The sequence below is a fragment of the Schistocerca gregaria genome, chromosome 8, assembly GCF_023897955.1.
Source record: "Schistocerca gregaria isolate iqSchGreg1 chromosome 8, iqSchGreg1.2, whole genome shotgun sequence".
NCBI classification, from domain to species: Eukaryota; Metazoa; Arthropoda; class Insecta; order Orthoptera; family Acrididae; genus Schistocerca; species Schistocerca gregaria.
Window position 1 is genome coordinate 438,817,616 of NC_064927.1, and position 20,341 is coordinate 438,837,956.

General features: G+C 43.0%; 1 protein-coding gene across 2 annotated transcripts in view; it reads right to left on the reverse strand.

Annotated features, from left to right (window-relative positions):
• Positions 1 to 2,296: 2,296 nt before the first annotated feature.
• LOC126284840 (serine protease inhibitor I/II-like) overlaps positions 2,297 to 20,341 on the reverse strand; it is a 44,869-nt gene continuing 26,824 nt past the window's right edge. For both annotated transcript variants that reach the window (XM_049984066.1, XM_049984065.1), the window contains 2 exons: positions 8,800 to 8,909; positions 2,297 to 2,509 (listed from right to left, as the gene is read on the reverse strand). In XM_049984066.1, the coding sequence (XP_049840023.1) occupies positions 8,800 to 8,909 (110 nt within the window). In that variant the 3' untranslated portion in view covers positions 2,297 to 2,509. The remainder of the gene's footprint in view (positions 2,510 to 8,799; positions 8,910 to 20,341) is intronic.

A 20,341-nucleotide genomic window follows, 5' to 3' on the forward strand; every position in this document is an offset into this window, starting at 1 on the left:
TTCAGGAGTGGAATTAAAATTCAAGGTGAAGGGATATCAATGACACGATCACTGAGTGAAAGTCAAGAAGAATTATATAATTGCTGAATGTAATGAACAGTCTAATGAGTACAGTTGTGGGTTGACAGTAAATCGAAGAAAGACGAAAGTAATGAGAAGTAGCAGAAATTAGAACAGCGAGAAACTTAACATGACGATTGATGGTCCCAAAGTTAATGAAGTTAAGGAGTGCTGTTACCTAGGCAGCAAAATAGCGAAGGACGGACGGAGCAAGGAGGACATTAAAAGCAAAAGGGGCATTTCTGGACAAGAGAGGTCTACTAGTATCAAATATAGGTCTTAAAATGAGGATGAAATTTCAAAGAATGTACCTTTGGATCACAGCATTGCATGGTAGTGAAAAAACCGGGACAGAAGGGAACCGAAGCATTTGAGATGTGGTGGAACGGACGAATGTGGAAAATTAGGTGGACTGAGAAGGTACGGAATGGGAAGGTTCTGCGCAGAATAGGAGAGGAAAGGAATACATGGAATACATGGAAAACACTGACAAGGAGGAGGGACAGTACGATAGGACATCTCTTAAGACGTCAGGGAATAAGTTCCATGGTACCAGAGGGAGCTGTAGAGGTCAAAAATTGTATAGGAAGATAGAGACCGGAATACATTCAACAAACAATTGTGAACGTAGGTTTCAAGTGCTATTCTTAGATGATGAGATTGTCACAGGAGAGGAATCAAAGGCGGGTCGCATCAAACCAGTCAGAAGACATAACCTCCCTTCCCCCTTCCCTTACCCCACACAAAAAAAACGCACCATTTGGACAGAATCTGGCACGATGGTAGTCTAGAGGACAGCCAACAACTCTATTAATCAATGCCAAGCCGAATGACTGCTTGTATGATGGTCAGAGGTGGACCATCGCGTTACTGACTTGCTCAGTTTGTGAAGTTCATTATTTAGAATAAAACATCCAATTTTTCTGAAATAGTAATCATTTGTATGTACATCACATCTTCTATTGGTTTTCGTCACATTTGTTAATTCCTTCTTGGTGTGTTGTTCTTTCTTTTTCCTTGATTAATTTCGCTACTGCTGTGTACAAAGTCCTATGGTAGACAACAATGTCACTAGATGATGGAAACATTCAGGCACAGTTTGCAGCTGGCACCAATCAGTTCTGATTCATCGCCACTCAATTCCACAAAGTAGAGCGCAAATTATATAGTGGATAAATATAGGCAAACCGCCCCCATGTTTTCAGTTGCGTATCTAGTTCATATCTCGTGCATTTCCGGTCTACAGTTATCATCAGCCGACGCAAATCAACAGTGGCTTCCGTAACTTTATTTATTTATTTAGTATGGCATCAAGGATACATTACCGAAATTAAATAACAATGATGTTAATGGTGGTATACCCATGGGAAAGTTACTAAGATACGGCTAAGTAGTCTACAGATAAAGACTGCTTGATCTCTGGAGATTCGTAATTACCTCATTACCTCAGGATATCCCACATACTAGAGGATACATAACAATGAGCCACCGTAATAGCAAATGGCTATATACGAGTGATCGTTGGATAGTTAAACGCCGAGAATCTACTGAAATTCATATTCGAAGACTTTACTTAATAAATGTCACGGACAGCAGACTGAACGAAAACTCTGTAGATTAGATACCATAGTTAACTTTCATTGTGTTAGCTGAGTTAGATAATAGGACTTGCACATAGTGCCACGCACTAGGCTGTCAAATCTGTGTATTATGTACGCAGTCTTTTAATAAATATCTCTTGCATGTTTCACATTGTATTTCTCGTATTACTTGTGAGTAGATTCGTTGCAAGTGTGCATGCCAGATACCTTCTACCCAATCGCCTATTCTGTGTAGGCGGTTCGCTCAATGCCACATTGTGTGTTTGGCGTTAGACTTGCTTCATTGACTACAATACCCTACAATACCCTTCTCAAAATATTCTGATTTGTCTTAGTATATATCATTATGAACTGTGACGATGTCAAATATTTAGGCACATTGTGCCTCGACTTAAAATTATACTGTAAGATGTCCTAAAACAGCATGTTTGACGAAATCCTTTAAGCAATTAATTGGGCAACGTATCTCAGCCATCTGGTGAAAAACAATCATTTCACTTAATTTTTTAAGGCAAAAACATTTTTCAGTGTCAGTGTCTTGTTACAGTAAAACATTATTACAAGTTCTTCAGAAACGAATCATGTCGTTACCTAAGAATATGGAAAGGTAAATGAGCTGTGTGCGAAATACAAAGTATTGTTGCAACATATATTTATTTTTCACAAATTCGAGAATAAGATATTTTAAGTCTGGAACATAGTACAATTCCTTTCATATACTTTGTGCAGGCAGCATTCATGCGTTGCAGTGGTTGCGAGGTGAATGGTAGTAACTCTTGTTCCTGTCAAAGTCCTCTTCACAGTCTACTAGACTGCCTCATGGAGCCGTTAAAATCAAAGTAGAATACCTGTAAAACAAAAATAACAGATCTAAATCAGTGTAAATAGCCAGAAAACAGTAACCAAAAGAAAGTTAAAACAGCGCAAGTAATTTAGAGGGATTTTGCATTAAGCCTTACGAAATCTCTGACAACTTCAGAGAACTTTCTACCTTGAAAAAACTTAACGAATAATCGCTAAGAAGTGTACCTGCTTAAAAAAAAAATGCTGCCATCTTACTAAACTAAAAATGTGAGCAAACAGAAATTCTTGTCCGCGATCGTCAGTGAGATTTGGCTGCAGAGTCGACGATGCATATATCCTTATAAAGAATAAGGTAAGGTAGTTATTCCACGTGTTATGACATAACAGTCTGATTTTTCCATTAAATACGTACTACAGCCCAAAATAGGTAATATCCTGAAATATCGTATTAAAACCGTGTAGTGTAGCTTTCTAGTGCGCTACAGATATTATAAGACCTATAATGGTAAGGTTAAAACTGAAAGAGACTCATAAAATCGTAGAATATTTGGTTTAGTGAATAGGTTTTTAATTAAATTTTGGAAAATTGTGTTAAGTTCCTATGGGACCGAACTTCTGTGGTCATGTGCCCCTGGGCTTACACACTTCTTAATCTAACTTAAACTTACTTACAGTAGTTACAACACACACACCCATGCCCGAGGGAGGACTCGAACCTCCGACGGGGTGAGCCGCGCGAACCGTGGCAAAGCGCCTCAAACCACGCGGCTATCCCGAGCAGCTTCTAATTAAAACAGAGTAAAAATATACTTCAGGATTTTTTATCTGTTCCGAGACGTTAGATGGTTCAAATGGCTCTGAGCACTATGGGACTCAACTGCTGTGGTCATCAGTCCCCTAGAACTTAGAACTTCTTAAACCTAACTAACCTAAGGACATCACACACATCCATGCCCGAGGCACGATTCGAACCTGCGACCGTAGCAGTCGCACGGTTCCGGACTGCGCGTCTAGAACCGCGAGACCACCGCGGTCAGCGAGACGTTAGAGATTTTGGAATTAGTACATATTCAATAGGTACAGAAGTATCCTTGGATGATAATTTTTAAATAACTTGAAATTATTAATTTTCAGAAAAAAATATGGGACTGTAGATAGGTTCTTTCAGATGAAGCAGAACGCCATGAGCACAAGGCAGGGCTGCCATCCGTCCCGATATATCGGAACCGCCATCATTATGCACGTTCTTATCCCGACGTGACCCAATTTTATCCCTATGTTGCAAAATACTGCTACGAGCTTAGCTCAAGTACTGAAGTAACGCCATATGTTAGCGAAAATTGTAAAAGCAGCCTCGGTTTTATTTATGTCAATAAGTTTATGTTGACAAGTTCGTCTCACAGATGGCGTCGCATGTTGCATCTCCTGTATCGATGATTCAAGCACCTTCTGGATCCGGCGCTATCATTCGAGAAAATACCAGACTTATGCAGTAGCACCGGGCTGGAACTATTTAAGTAGCTCCACGCCTAAGAATCGGGCAGTTCCCATCTGAATAGGGATCTGATAAGACGATTCTTTCTAATCTCTATACGAACAACGAGCGCAAGTTTGAAGTGTTTACTGTGGGTATATAGGGCGTAAAGCGTATAGTGACATGGTTTCGATAGGTAAAGTCTTATGGTTGACTTTTTAACGACTATCAAAGTTATCATAGCTTAGAAACTGCCAAAGGATGGAAAGAGAAACCATCACTGTTCGGATGATTACACACAAGAGTGGTCTTTTTTCAGGGAAGGACGTACGGATCAGGAAGCGTTGTGTGAGACTTGTAGCTGTTTCATTTCAGAGACTCACGAAAGTAAGGCAAATGTGAGGCATCACATTTCTACGAGGAATCTTAGGAATAGATACGCAGTAGCATCGGCATCAAAACCTAATTCTACAATCGTGATTAATGAAGATGCACAGGAACAACTGTTCGTTCCCGCTACAGAACTAACAACAACTTATAAAGTTGTCAAGCATCACCATTTCTTCAGTTGTCGTGGCTGTACCGTAAAACTGAATGCTGCAATGTATCCTGACTCCAAAGTTGCCTAAAAGCAGTCTGCAGCCAGGAACAAATCTACAGCGATTGTTAAAAATATTCTCACACCACACTCCGTCTCCGAATGTATAAATCCATTGCAAGACGTTTCATTTTATTGCATTTTACGGCATAGGCGCCGACGCATCGAATCACATTGGTGAAAAGATGTTTCCTTCAGTTGTTCAATACTTCACTGAAACTGACAGAATTCAACATAAGGTGCTGAAGTTTGATCGCTGCCTAACGAAACATAGGAGACAATTGCAAAGTTTTGTCTATACGCTTTAAGACAACTGCAAATTCCATTAGGTAAATTAATCGCTTTCTTTCTTTCTTTCTTTAGGCAATACAAGTACCAACTTCGAAGGTGTTCACCGACGTGGCCAGCAGAATGTATTTCACCATGTTACCATGTTAAAGAAGAACTAGGAAAAATGTAGAAGGAATTGAATGTCCTGCCCATATTCTCGACAATACTATGCCAAGCCCTGCTGGAGACCTAATCAACATTGAAATTAATTATTTTTCAATACACAAAGTACGAACTGAGAAGAGTTCTGCATGTACGTTAATGTCAATCATCAGACTCTTTTATCTCAGTCCGAAACAAGATGGCTGCCGTTGATGCCCGCAGTTGACAGCATTCTTAAGCTTTGGATTCCATTGAAACAATTTTTTACCTCCGTAGACAGTCCACCTAGAATAATAACAGATATTTTCATTTTTCTGCAGTCAAACTTTGCTCAGTTTAAAAAAAATGTATAAAAGGCGTGAAGAAGATTAAAGTCTCGATAATTTAAATAAGAAATACACTCCTCGAAATTGAAATAACAACACCGTGAATTCATTGTCCCAGGAAGGGGAAACTTTATTAACACATACCTGGGGTCAGATACATCACATGATCACACTGACAGAACCACAGGCATATAGACACAGGCAACAGAGCATGCACAATGTCGGCACTAGTACAGTGTATATCCACCTTTCGCGGCAATGCAGGCTGCTATTCTCCCATGGAGACGATCGTAGAGATGCTGGATGTAGTCCTGTGGAACGGCATGCCATGCCATTTCCACCTGAGGCCTCAGTTGGACCAGCGTTCGTGCTGGACGTGCAGACCGCGTGAGACGACGTTTCATCCAGTCCCAAACATGCTCAATGGGGGACACATCCGGAGATCTTGCTGGCCAGGGTAGTTGACTTACACGTTCTAGAGCACGTTGGGTGGCACGGGATACATGCGGACGTGCATTGTCCTGTTGGAACAGCAAGTTCCCTTGCCGGTCTAGGAATGGTAGAACGATAGGTTCGATGACGGTTTGCATGTACCGTGCACTATTCAGTGTCCCATCGACGATCACCAGAGGTGTACGGCCAGTGTAGGAGATCGCTCCCCACACCATGATGCCGGGTGTTGGCCCTGTGTGCCTCGGTCGTATGCAGTCCTGATTGTGGCGCTCACCTGCACGGCGCCAAACGCGCATACAACCATCATTGGCACCAAGGCAGAAGCGACTCTCATCGCTGAAGACGACACGTCTCCATTCGTTCCTCCATTCACGTCTGTCGCGACACCACTGGAGGCGGGCTGCACGATGTTGGGGCGTGAGCGGAAGACGGCCTAACGGTGTGCGGGACCGTAGCCCAGCTTCATGGAGACGGTTGCGAATGGTCCTCGCCGATACCCCAGGAGCAACAGTGTCCCTAATTTGCTGGGAAGTGGCGGTGCTGTTCCCTACGGCACTGCGTAGGATCCTACGGTCTTGGCGTGCATCCGTGCGTCTCTGCGGTCCGGTCCCAGGTCGACGGGCACGTGCACCTTCCGCCGACCACTGGCGAAAACATCGATGTACTGTGGAGACCTCACGCCCCACGTGTTGATCAATTCGGCGGTACGTCCACCCGGCCTCCCGCATGCCCACTATACGCCCTCGCTCAAAGTCCATCAACTGCACATACGGTTCACGTCCACGCTGTCGCGGCGTGCTACCAGTGTTAAAGACTGCGATGGAGCTCCGTATGCCACGGCAAACTGGCTGACACCGACGGCGGCGGTGCCCAAATGCTGCGCAGCTAGCGCCATTCGACGGCCAACACCGCGGTTCCTGGTGTGTCCGCTGTGCCGTGCGTGTGATCATTGTTTGTACAGCCCTCTCGCAGTGTCCGGAGCAAGTATTGTGGGTCTGACACACTGGTGTCAATGAGTTCTTTTTTCCATTTCCAGGAGTGTATCTTAATCGACAGTCAAAGATGTCTGAATCAATTTTATTGGCATGCAAACCAACTTCTTGGAGTTGAAAAAATGAAAGATGATGAACCCTAGCCAAGATATAATTAATTTGATTTGGATATCTGAGGAAGAGACAATGGATTTCTACCCCACAGAATTTGCTTACTTAAAGAAATTGGCTATTTCTTTTAATAAATAACAAGTACCGGTATTTGATTGGATGACGCTATCTGAAACAACGGATTAGGTAATAACTGAAAACACTATTATATAACTGTCTAAAAACAGTGAAAGGATTACAGACGACAATTGTATGTATCTGAAGATTTTTTTAGAATCTAACCATGACTCGGAAGACTGGAAGTCTAAACTGTCCAAGGGAAAGAGCTGGGTTTACTAGTAGGTTTACTTTCTTAAGAAAAATGGAAATCCTGCAAGTAAATACCAACTGCTAAAATTAAGCGAGTATTTGTTTTCTATTCTCATATGCAACGCCATTGTGGAACGAGCATTTTCGCTGATGTCGGTACAGCGGACTGATGAAGGAAATCGATTGCTGCCGGGGATTGTGGAATCAGTCTTACAGTGCCAGTTTAACTACAAGCTGACTTGCATGGAGTTTTACAAATACATAAAAGGGCAAAATGACTTGCTAAAAAAGGTGAAATCCTCCGAAAATTATGGTGTTACAACTACTTCTGTTGCAATACGTTCCATGTAATTGTGTCCCAAATAGAAAGTATATTAAATAAATTTTTTACTTCATTTCTACAGCCCCATCTCTGTATGTCCCGACGATGTCCCAGATAGGTAAGACAACACTAGCATAAAGCTAGTTACTTCGGTTGGGAGACTGTTAGAGACTTAGGTAACGGACCATCGTAGCTGTGCACAAGACCGTTAATCGTTAATTAACGCAGTTAAATTTTTAAGTAACTGATTAATTTTTAAGTTAATTTAAAAAAAACTGTAATAACAGACTTTAACATCGGCTGAATTTCTTTCAGTCGGTTAATAGATAATTAGGTATCTATTATTTATGACAGAAATGACGTCTCGGCGCGCAAAGAGCTCATGTTCTGACAAGTCCAGGTCTTATAGATGTATTGCTACGCCGGGGTTCGTGCGATTCGTGATTCGTGTAAACAACAAAGAGCGAGAGAGAGTAACTAGTTGTAGGCTGTTCATTGTTGTTTGTTTACTATGCTCACGTTAAGTACTTTTGTTAGTGGATTGGTTGTGGAAACTAAAGCATTGAGTCGGATTTTCTGTAAGCAAAAACGTTTAGTCTTCTAAACGAGCCTCGCTTTCGGGTATAAACCTTAACATTTTGATGTTTATGATGGTAAATCTTAAAATAGAAAGATTTCCCAAAGTCAGGGAGCGCGTGTAAGTGAGTAAGACTAAATAATTGTGCGTCATTACATACCTAATACATGGTAAGAGTGTACAAGGCACAGTTGTTACTGATGAAAGGTTTTATATTACTAATCCTTGAGCGGTTTTCCCTTGCTTATTTCATTACTGTCCTATCGATCAGGGGACCATTATGATCATATGGACTTGTGACCTTTGTTTTCAAAGTGTATTTGAATATCCTACTCACTTGATTGTTTACGCGAATCACGTGCACGCCGGCGTAGCCACACATCTACACAACCCGAACTTGTCAGAACATGATTTTCTTGGGCCCCACGGCGTCATCTGTGTCGTAAATAGTAGATACCTAATCAACAGTTAAAGGAGAGAAAGAAAGTCAACCGAAGTTAGTCTTTACGATAAAATTAAAAATCAATCGCTTACTTGAAAATTTAACTTCGTTAATTAGCGGTTAACAGATTAATTTTCTTGTGCCCAGCTATAATGGTCGGTTACCAAAGTCTCCAACAGTCTCCCAGCAGAAATAACTAGCCTTGTGCTAGGATTGCCATATTTAACTGGGACCTCGACGGCACACTCTGAGATGCCGCTGTAGAAATGTGGACAGATGACTACAGTATTTTACTCACCTATGGCTTCGGACACAACATGAACGTGCACGCAGCATTCTTGCCATCTGCGCTGCATTTACAAATGTTGCAGTCGTCCTTGAACGTTGAATTCGGCTTGCAGGACACCTCTGTAACAAAACGTTGGTAGCTGCTACACCAGTGCTGGTCTACAGGTGTCCGCAGATTTTGACAAGAGTGAACCCATGCAATACAAAGATTGCCGTTCATCAGCGTCTGACGCTATGTTTCAGCTTTATAGAGAGAAACAGCTCATGTGGTATCGCGTCTGCGTTAGTCAACAGAAAACATCGACGTCATTTAATTTGCAAACGAACGCCACGATGAGAACATGAGATTACCGAAAATGCACACAAAACGTACATTTAGTAATGGTACGTATACATGTATACATACATACACACACACACGCACGCACACAATGGCACACATACAGACACACACACACACACACACACACACACACACACACACACACACATTTTAAATTGTCGCAGTATCCTTCAGTTTAATCAACATATACAACTAGCATTTACAGAGTTACAACAGTAGTTAATTCAGTATTGTAACTAATTCCTTAAGACAGAGGTTGAAAATACCGCTCCAATTGTAAAATTGTTTTGTTATTACGACCCGTTTCGGTCTCTTATAATCCCATCCTCAGGTGTTGCAACTGTGCTGTGACCCCCGAGCGCCGCGGTGGACATGTACTAGGCGCGGTGTACTACCTATGAGCGAAGAAACAAATTGGAATAACCATTCAAAAACAGAGTAGTTCGTCGAGTAATACATGTTGGGAATAACCACGAGAGGCAGAAAACACGTAGAGGGTTAAGGAAACAGATTGGAATGCAACAAGTAATTATGACCATAATCCAAGTAACATGCACATAGGCAGGTGAATGGATGGGAGACAGACATCGGAAACTCTACATTGGATACCGAAATACAAGGACAATCGAGACTGTGGCCTCACGGACGGTGGGAAAATGACACGAAAACGTCTAGGAGTCGTATTATTGGAGACACCAATGCACAGAAAATTCTAGACAGCTCTTTTACGTATCTATGGTTATCAAACAGCTGCTGCTATTGATGATGAAGCTATTATTAGACAATGTCGGACGAAGCATGCAAATGACAGTTACTCTTCTATGTGATGCGTACATCATAGCTTTCATCAGTAATTTATTTTACCACTGTTTATATGAAATTTATACATATTTCACTAAAACAGGGTAAGACTGATAACAGCAGAAACGAAAAGCACTGCGAGTGATTTACTATGAACAGCTTAGTGACTGCTTATTATTGCCAAGAAAGAAATAATGTCCACAGCCACCACAGTGTTTCAAGTTTATACATAGTTCTGCAGAGAATGAAAGAATGACGAGATAAAAAGTAGTTCTGAGATCGTTGTGGCCCTGAAAATTTGATTGCGATGGGAAACCGGAATTTCGTAGCAGAAAAATGAAGAGAACGAAAAATGATAAGATACCTCGGACTGGGGGAAAAGAAATGGAAGAGGAAGCCGCTTGGTAGAATTTGGCACACAGCACAATTAACCGTCACTAGCACTTAAAATCATGAAAGAACGTACTACACGTGAAAGAGGTCTGGAGACACAGAAAGGTTTGAAATAGCTTCCAAAATAGTAAGACAGAAATCACGAAATAACGTTTTAAACAGTAAAACATATTCAGTGACAGATGTGTCGACTCTGACCATAATTTACTGGCTATGAACTGTCAGTCAAAATTACAGAAATTGTATAAAAGTAGGACATCCCGGAGATGAGATCTGTATAAAGTGAAAGAACCAAAGGGTATTGAGAGTATCCAAAAGAACAACTGGGAATGAAACAGAGGTAAGGAGCACAATAGAAAGACGATTGGATAGCCCTGAAAATCGAGATAATGAACGATGCAAAGGATCAAATAGCAATAAAACAAAGCCGAGTAGGAATCGTTGGATAATGCACGAGATACTGAATCTAATTGAAGAAAGTAGAAAATATAAAAAACGCAGCAAATGAAGCAGAAAAAAGGAAATGCAAAGTCTAAGAATGAGATTGACAGGAAGTGCAAAAAGGAGAAGCAGGAATGATTAAGAGAAGAATACAAGGATGTTAAAGCAGGCATTACTATTGTAAGGATAGTAGCAGCCTATAGGAAAATTGAAGGGTACCTTGGAGAAGAGAGAAGCAGCTGGATAAATATCAAGAACGAGGATGGAAAATCATCATTAAGTAAAGGAGGGAAGGCTGAAAAGTGAAGAAATATGTAGAAGGGCTCTGAAAGGGAAACGAACTTTAAGACAATATCAGAGAAAGGGAAGAGGAAGTCGATGAAGATGAGTTGAGAGATACGACTCTGAGAGAATAATTCGATACAGCACTGAAGGACCTAAGTTGAAACAAGGTCCCTAAAGTAGACGGTATTCCCTCAGAGTTATTGAGATACATCTACATCTACACCCATACTCCGCAAGCCAGCTGACGGTGTGTGGTGAGTCATAATTATAATAACAGAAATTAATAAGTAATGGTTACCAAATACTGGTGCGGGCTATTTACAGGGAATAGAAAAATCGGTAGAAGCTGAGCTCGGGAAAGATCAGTTTGGTTCTCGGAAGAAGATAGGTGCACGTTAGCTAACACTAACCCAATTACTTACTTCATAAGAGATGTTTATAGCATATGCAGATTTACCAAAAGCTTTTGACAATTCTCTGGGTAACAGCAATAAGGGATATGCAGTGAAAGGCTATCTGCAACTAAATAAAATATCCTAAGATTTCAGCCGCGTCAACTTGTTAACTGCCCTCGAGGTTTCGGCAGAGATCTCCTCTGCCACTGTGAAGTAGTTGATTGTGTTGTGGATGACGCTGCCGTGCTTACATAGCCACGCTTCCACCAGTGACGTCACTGGTGCTCATTCCTGCACCATTTATATGGTAACGCTTTGGTGGCGCGACAACCACGCCCGCTTCAACTTCTCGATAATAGGATGCCAGGCCACACTCAGCAGCAGTCTACTGTCTTTATCGACCGTTTTGTCCAATATTATAGTCTCTACTGTTTCGTCTATTCCGCTGTCTCACAAGCTGTTGTTCCGTTTAACAACAGAAGTGTCGTCGAATGCAAGTCGGTGTTCGTTTTCCAATGTATGTTCCGCTACAGCAGATTTTTCGGGGTAGCGTAACCGGAAACACCTTTCACGTATTATGTGGCGTTGTTCAACAGTGTGGACAGTCTGACCAACATAAAACTGCCTACATCCGCACGGTATTTTATTACATTCCAGGTGTTCTGAGGCCTACATCGTCTTTCATAGGCTACATCAGTTGCCGTATCTACGCTGGGTGCCTGAAGACGGTAGATTTGATGACTCTTAAGAATCCGTCTAATCTTCCCCGTTATTGGGCTACAAAACTGTAAAAACACCGTCTTCTTCGTGTCTTTTTCGGAGGCCTTCTGATTTCGTGGTTTACATGAAACTGCTTCCGAAATCAGTCTGTTGTAACCCTTTCCCCTGAAAAAACTACACACGTAGCACAGTTCACTCGACATGTTTTCGGCGTCTGTCACGGTTTCAGCTCGACGTACCAAGGTCCACAGAACGTACCGTTTCCGTGCTGGTTGGTGGTAGCCGGTGGCTTGCAGATACGGCTCCGTGTGGGTGCGACTGCGATAAACATTGTGGCCGAGACTCCTGTTCGGTTTACGGCGGACAACGATCTACAACTTTATGTGGTCGTGAATGCTGATGACGTGTACCCGGAACTATTCCAACATTTTATGTCCATGACGTCGTAGGACGAAGGTATCGTCGACGTAGCGATAAAAACAACAAGGCTTTGCAGGAATCGTGTAGAGGGTGATGTGTTCGAAATGCTCCATAAAGAGATTGCCTGCAACTCATGCTAATGGGCTCCCCAAAGAGACGCCGCTCGCCTATTTCAAATATGCAGTTACAAAAAGGAGCGGCCGAACTTTCATGAAACATTCCTCACACACAAAGAAAGAAAATATGTTAAGTGGACATGTGTCCGGAAACGCTTACTTTCCATGATAGAGGTCATTTTATTATTTCTCTTCAAATTACATTAATCATGGAATGGAAACACACAGCAACAGAACGTACCAGCGTGACTTCAAACACTTTGTTACCGGCAATGTTCAAAATGTCCTCTGTTAGCGAGGATACATGCATCCACCCTCCGTCGCATGGAATCTCTGATGCGCTGATGCAGCCCTGGAGAATGGCATATTGTATCACAGCCGTCCACAATACGAGCACGAAGAGTCTCTCCATTTGGTACCGGGGTTGCGTAGACAAGAGCTTTCAAATGCCCCCATAAATGAAAGTCAAGAGGGTTGACGTCAGGAGAGCGTGGAGGCCATGGAATTGGTCCGCCTCTACCAATCCATCGGTCACCGAATCTGTTGTTGAGAAACGTACGAACACTTCGACTGAAATGTGCAGGAGCTCCATCGTACATGAACCACACGTTGTGTCGTACTTGTAAAGGCACATGTTCTAGCATCACAGGTAGAGTATCCCGTATGAAATCATGATAGCGTGCTCCATTGACTGTAGGTGGAAGAACATGGGGCCCAATCAAGACATCACTAACAATGCCTGCACAAACGTTCACAGAAAATCTGTGTTGATGACGTGATTGCACAATTGCTTGCGGATTCTCGTCAGCCCACACATGTCGATTATGAAAATTTACAATTTGGTCACGTTGGAATGAAGCCTCATCCGTAAAGAGAACATTTGCACTGAAATGAGGATTGACACATTGTTGGATGAACCATTCGCAGAAGTGTACCCGTGGTGGCCAATCGGCTGCTGTTAGCGCCTACACACGCTGTACATGGTACGGAAACAACTGGTTCTCCCGTAGTACTCTCCATACAGTGACGTGGTCAACGTTACCTTGTACAGCAGCAACTTCTCTGACTCTGACATTAGGGTTATCGTCAACTGCACGAAGAATTGCCTCGTCCATTGCAGGTGTCCTCGTCGTTCTAGGTCTTCCCCAGTCGCGAGTCATAGGCTGGAATGTTCCGTGCTCCCTAAGACGCCGATCAATTGCATCGAACGTCTTCCTGTTCTGGAAACCCGTCTCGATACAAACGTACCGCGCCACGGCATCTGTTTGACTGACTGCAAAACCACGTTCGTGATGAACACTAACCTGATGATGCTACGTACTGATGTGCTTGATGCTAGTACTGTAGAGCAATGAGTCGCATGTCAACACAAGCACCGAATCCAAATTACCTTCCTTCAATTGGGCCAACTGGCGGTGAATCGAAGACGTACAGTACATACTGACGAAACTGAAATGAGTTCTAACATGGAAATTAAGCGTTTCCAGACACATGTCCACATAACATCTTTTCTTTATTTGTGTGTGAGGAATGTTTCCTGAAAGTTTGGCCGTACCTTTTTGTAATAACCTGTATAAGCACGGCAGCGGCACCCGCATGACAGTCAACCACTTCACAATGATAGACGAGCTATCTGCCGAAACCTCGTGTGCAGTTAACTACCTGACGCGGCTTTAAACCCGAGAACGTCATATTAATGGATATCGGCGCGAGGGCCTGCATTCGTACATATCTCTAACTTGTTTAGAAACCAGACTGCAGCTACAAGAGTGGAAGGACTTGAAAGATGAGCCTTTCACAATGTTGAACAAAATACACTACTATATTCTGAAGATACCAGGGATAACGTACAGGGGGCGAACAGTTGTTCATAACTTGTACAGAAACCAGACGGCAAATAATTTGTCGAAGTACATGAAAGCTAATCTATATTTAAGAAGTGAGTGAAATAGGGTTGCAGCCTATCCCCGGTGGTAGGCGATCTATACACTGTGCAAACTCTAAATAAAAGGGAAGTGAAATTAGGAAAAGTAGTTAAAGTTCAGGGAGAAGAAATGAAAGCTTTGAAATTTTCCGATGACGTCGTGAACCTTTCGGAGACTCCAAAGTACTTTACAGAGCGGTTGAACGGAATGGATAGCGTCTTGAAAAAAGATGATAAAATGAACGTCAAGTAAAACAAAGATAATGGAATGTCGTCAAACTGAATCAGTCGATGCTGACAGAATTTGATAAGCAAATGAGATACTAAAGGCAGTAGATGAGTTTTGCTATTCTGGTAGCAAAATAACTTATAGTGGACTCTTACACAGAAGATTATAGGAACCAGTCACATTTTAAAATTCTATATGTTTACTTAAATAGCGCCGTTACCGGTTTCGAACCGATAGGTTCATCTTCAGACGGCTAGGTCACGTTTTACATTACATTTTGAATTTTGTTTCCCCGCCTGGTGAAACTTCCTTGGGGTGGTGATGCCATTGGCGCGGATTCTTCAATGGCATCACCACCTCAAGTACTCAAGTATCGTCAGATAGGGAAACAAAACTCAAATGGTAGTGTAAAACGTGAACTAGCAGTCTGACGATAAATCTATCAGTTCTAAACTGGCAACGGCGCTATTTAAGTAAATAAATAGCGTTATAAAAAGTGGCTGGTTGCTGTAATCTTCTGTTTGAGAGCCAACCTATATTTTGTACACAACCACGGGCTCAATGTCAGTTTTTGAGAAAATAGAGAATAAATGATAAGGGGACAAGTAGAGAGGATGCAAACTGCCGACTGGCACTTCTGCAAAAGACGAATATGTCAACATCCAATATTAATTTAAGTGTTAGGAACTCTTATTTGAAGTTATTCGTCTGTGGTGTGGCCTACTAAGGGAAACGAACCGCTCGACCACTCCGGCCGGCTCGACACAGCACTGAAGGACCTAAGTTGAAATAAGGCCACTAGAGTAGACGGTATTCCCTCAGAGTTACTGAGATACTTTGGAGACTCATAATTATAAAAACATAACTTAATAAGTAATGGTTACCAAATACTGGTGCGTGCCATTTACAGACAATAGAAAAATCGTTAGAAGCCGAGCTCGAGAAAGATCAGTTTGGTTCCCAGAAGAAGATAGGTGCACGGTAGGAAACACTGAACCAATGTATGGAAGTGCAATGTGGACAAAAAACACTTCAGACAAGAAGACAAGAAGAGGACAGAATCTTTTGAAACGTGGTGCTGTAGAGGAGTGTTGCAGATTAACTAGGTAGATCCAATGAAAAACGAAGAGACAGCGAAACGAATAGGAGAAAATATAAATGTATGGCACAAGTTGAGTAAAAGAAGGGAGCGGATGATTGGACACAGCCTGAGTCATGAAGAAGTCGTCAGAATGGCAATAGAGTTAAGTATGGGAGGTGGTCTAGGGGCAGCCGGCACGGTAGCTAGCGTGTTCGGTCAGAGGGTTACGCGCCCTCTGTAATAAAAAAACTGAGTCAATCGATCAACAACAAACATAAATGGATGTCTTACGACGTCCGCCCCGAGCAGATGCAACGATCAAAAGCGAACAAAGTGAGATTGAAAAAAAAAAGGGTTAGCGTCTTTGATTCATAACCACAACGTCTTCGGTCCTGGGTTCGATACCCGCCACTGCCTAAATTTTGATAAATAATCAGTATTAGCGGCCGAAGACTTCCGGCATAAGACGTCAGCCTCATTCCTGCCAACGGCCTTGTCAAAGAGGGCGGAGGAGCGGAAGTTCAGGGCACTCTTGTCCTAGGGGTGGGAAATTGCCCCTAAAGGCGGAAGAATCAGCAATGATCAACGACATGAGGATGCAGAAGGCAATGGAAACCACTGCATTAAAGACACGTCACGTGTATCCACAGGACATGTGGCCTGTAGTTGAAGAAGTGTCATGATGATCTCTCCATTGGCAAAAGATTCCCGAATAGTCCCCCATTCGGATCTCCGGGAGGGGACTGCCAAGGGGGAGGTTACCATGAGAAAAAGATTGAATAATCAACGAAAGGATAATGTTCTACGAGTCGGGCGTGGAATGTCAGAAGCTTGAACGTGGTAGGAAAACTAGAAAATCTGAAAAGGGAAATGCAAAGGCTCAATCTAGATATACACTCCTGGAAATTGAAATAAGAACATCGTGAATTCATTGTCCCAGGGAGGGGAAACTTTATTGACACATTCCTGGGGTCAGATACATCACATGATCACACTGACAGAACCACAGGCACATAGACACAGGCAACAGAGCATGCACAATGTCGGCACTAGTACAGTGTATATCCACATTTCGCAGCAATGCAGGCTGCTATTCTCCCATGGAGACGTTCGCCCCCCACACCATGATGCCGGGTGTTGGCCCTGTGTGCCTCGGTCGTATGCAGTCCTGCTTGTGGCGCTCACCTGCACGGCGCCAAACACGCATACGACCATCATTGGCACCAAGGCAGAAGCGACTCTCATCGCTGAAGACGACACGTCTCCATTCGTCCTGTCGCGACACCACTGGAGGCGGGCTGCACGATGTTGGGGCGTGAGCGGAAGACGGCCTAACGGTGTGCGGGACCGTAGCCCAGCTTCATGGAGACGGTTGCGAATGGTCTTCGCCGATACCCCAGGAGCAACAGTGTCCCTAATTTGCTGGGAAGTGGCGGTGCGGTCCCCTACGGCACTGCGTAGGATCCTACGGTCTTGGCGTGCATCCGTGCGTCGCTGCGGTCCGGTCCCGGGTCGACGGGCACGTGCACCTTCCGCCGACCACTGGCGACAACATCGATGTACTGTGGAGACCTCACGCCCCACGTGTTGAGCAATTCGGAGGTACGTCCACCCGCCCTCCCGCATGCCCACTATACGCCCTCGCTCAAAGTCCGTCAACTGCACATACGGTTCACGTCCACGCTGTCACGGCATGCTACCAGTGTTAAAGACTGCGATGGAGCTCCGTATGCCACGGCAAACTGGCTGACACTGACGGCGGCGGTGCACAAATGCTGCGCAACTAGCGCCATTCGACGGCCAACACCGCGGTTCCTGGTGTGTCCGCTGCGCCGTGCGTGTGATTATTGCTTGTACAGCCCTCTCGCAGTGTCCGGAGCAAGTATGGTGAGTCTGACACACCGGTGTCAATGTGTTCTTTTTTCCATTTCCAGGAGTGTAGTAGGGGTCAGGGAAGTAAAGTGGAAGGAAGACAAGGATTTCTGGTCAGATGAGTATCGGGTAATATCAACAGCACCAGAAAATGGTATAACAGGTGTAGGATTCGTTATGAATAGGAAGGTAGGGCAGAGGGTGTGTTACTGTGAACAGTTCAGTGACCGGGTTGTTCTAATCAGAATCGACAGCAGAGCAACACCGACAACGATAGTTCAGGTATACCTGCCGACGTCGCAAGCTGAAGATGAACAGATAGAGAAAGTGTATGAGGATATTGAAAGGGTAATGCAGTATGTAAAGGGGGACGAAAATCTAATAGTCATGAGCGACTGGAATGCAGTTGTAGCGGAAGGAGTAGAAGAAAAGGTTACAGGAGAATATGGGCTTGGGACAAGGAATGAAAGAGGAGAAAGACTAATTGAGCTCTGTAACAAGTTTCAGCTAGTAATAGCGGATACCCTGTACAAGAATCACAAGAGGAGGAGGAATACTTGGAAAAGGCCGGGAGATAGGGGAAGATTTCTATTAGATTACATCATGGTCAGACAGAGATTCCGAAATCAGATATTGGATTGTAAGGCGTACCCAGGAGCAGATATAGACTCAGATCACAATATAGTAGTGATGAAGAGTAGGCTGAAGTTCAAGACATTAGTCAGGAAGAGTCAGTACGCAAAGAAGTGGGATACGGAAATTCTAAGTAATGACGAGATACGTTTGAAGTTCTCTAACGCTATAGATACAGCAATAAGGAATAGCGCAGTAGGCAACACAGTTGAAGAGGAATGGACATCTCTAAAAAGGGCCATCACAGAAGTTGGGAAGGAAACCATAGGTACAAAGAAGGCAGCTGCGAAGAAACCATGGGTAACAGAAGAAATACTTCAGTTGATTGATGAAAGGAGGAAGTACAAACATGTTCCGGGGAAATCAGGAATACAGAAATACAAGTCGCTGAGGAATGAAATAAACAGGAAGTGCAGGGAAGCTAAGACGAAATGGCTGCAGGAAAAATGTGAAGACATCGAAAAAGATATGATTGTTGGAAGGACAGACTCAGCATACAGGAAAGTCAAAACAACCTTTGGTGACATTAAAAGTAACGGTAGTAACATTAAGAGTGCAACGGGAATTCCAATGTTAAGAGCACAGGAGAGAGCAGATAGGTGGAAAGAATACATTGAAAGCCTCTATGAGGGTGAAGATTTGTTTGATGTGATAGAAGAAGAAACAGGAGTCGATTTAGAAGAGATAGGGGATCCAGTATTAGAATCAGAATTTAAAAGAGTTTTGGAGGACTTACGGTCAAATAAGGCAGAAGGGATAGATAACGTTCCATCAGAATTTCTAAAATCATTAGGGGAAGTGGCAACAAAACGGCTATTCACGTTGGTGTGAAGAATATATGAGTCTGGCGACATACCATCTGACTTTCAGAAAAGCATCATCCACACAATTGCGAAGACGGCAAGAGCTGACAAGTGAGAGAATTATCGCACAATCAGCTTAACAGCTCATGCATCCAAGCTGCTTACAAGAATAATATACGGTAGAATGGAAAAGAAAATTGAAAATGCGCTAGGTGACGATCAGTTTGGCTTTAGGAAAAGTAAAGGCACGAGAGAGGCAATTTTGACGTTAGGCTAATAATAGAAGCAAGGCTAAAGAAAAATCAAGACACGTTCATAGGATTTGTCGACCTGGAAAAAGCGTTCGACAATATAAAATGGTGCAAGCTGTTCAAGATTCTGAAAAAAGTTGGGGTAAGCTATAGGGAGAGACTGGTCATATACAATATGTACAACAACCAAGAGGGGATAATAAGAGTGGACGATCAAGAACGAAGTGCTCGTGTTAAGAAGGGTGTAAGACAAGGCTGTAGCCTTTCGCCCCTACTCTTCAATCTGTACATCGAGGAAGCAATGATGGAAATAAAAGAAAGGTTCAGGAGTGGAATTACAAGGTGAAAGGATATCAATGATACGATACGATGATGACATTGCTATCCTGAGTGAAAGTGAAGAAGAATTAAATGATCTGCTGAATGGAATGAACATTCTAATAAGTACACAGTATGGTTTGAGAGTAAATCGGAGAAAGACGAAGGTAATGAGAAGTAGTAGAAATGAGAACAGCGAGAAACTTAACATCAGGACTGATGGTCACGAAGACAATGAAGTTAAGGAATTCTGCTACCTAGGCAGTAAAATAACCAATGACGGACGGAGCAAGGAGGACATCAAAAGCAGAGTCGCTATGGCAAAAAAGGCATTTCTGGCCAAGATAAGTCTACTAATATCAAATACCGGCCTTAATTTGAGGAAGAAATTTATGAGGATGTACGTCTGGAGTACAGCATTCTATGGTAGTGAAACATGGACTGTGGGAAAACCGGAACAGAAGAGAATCGAAGCATTTGAGATGTGGTGCTATAGACGAATATTGAAAATTAGGTGGACTGATAAG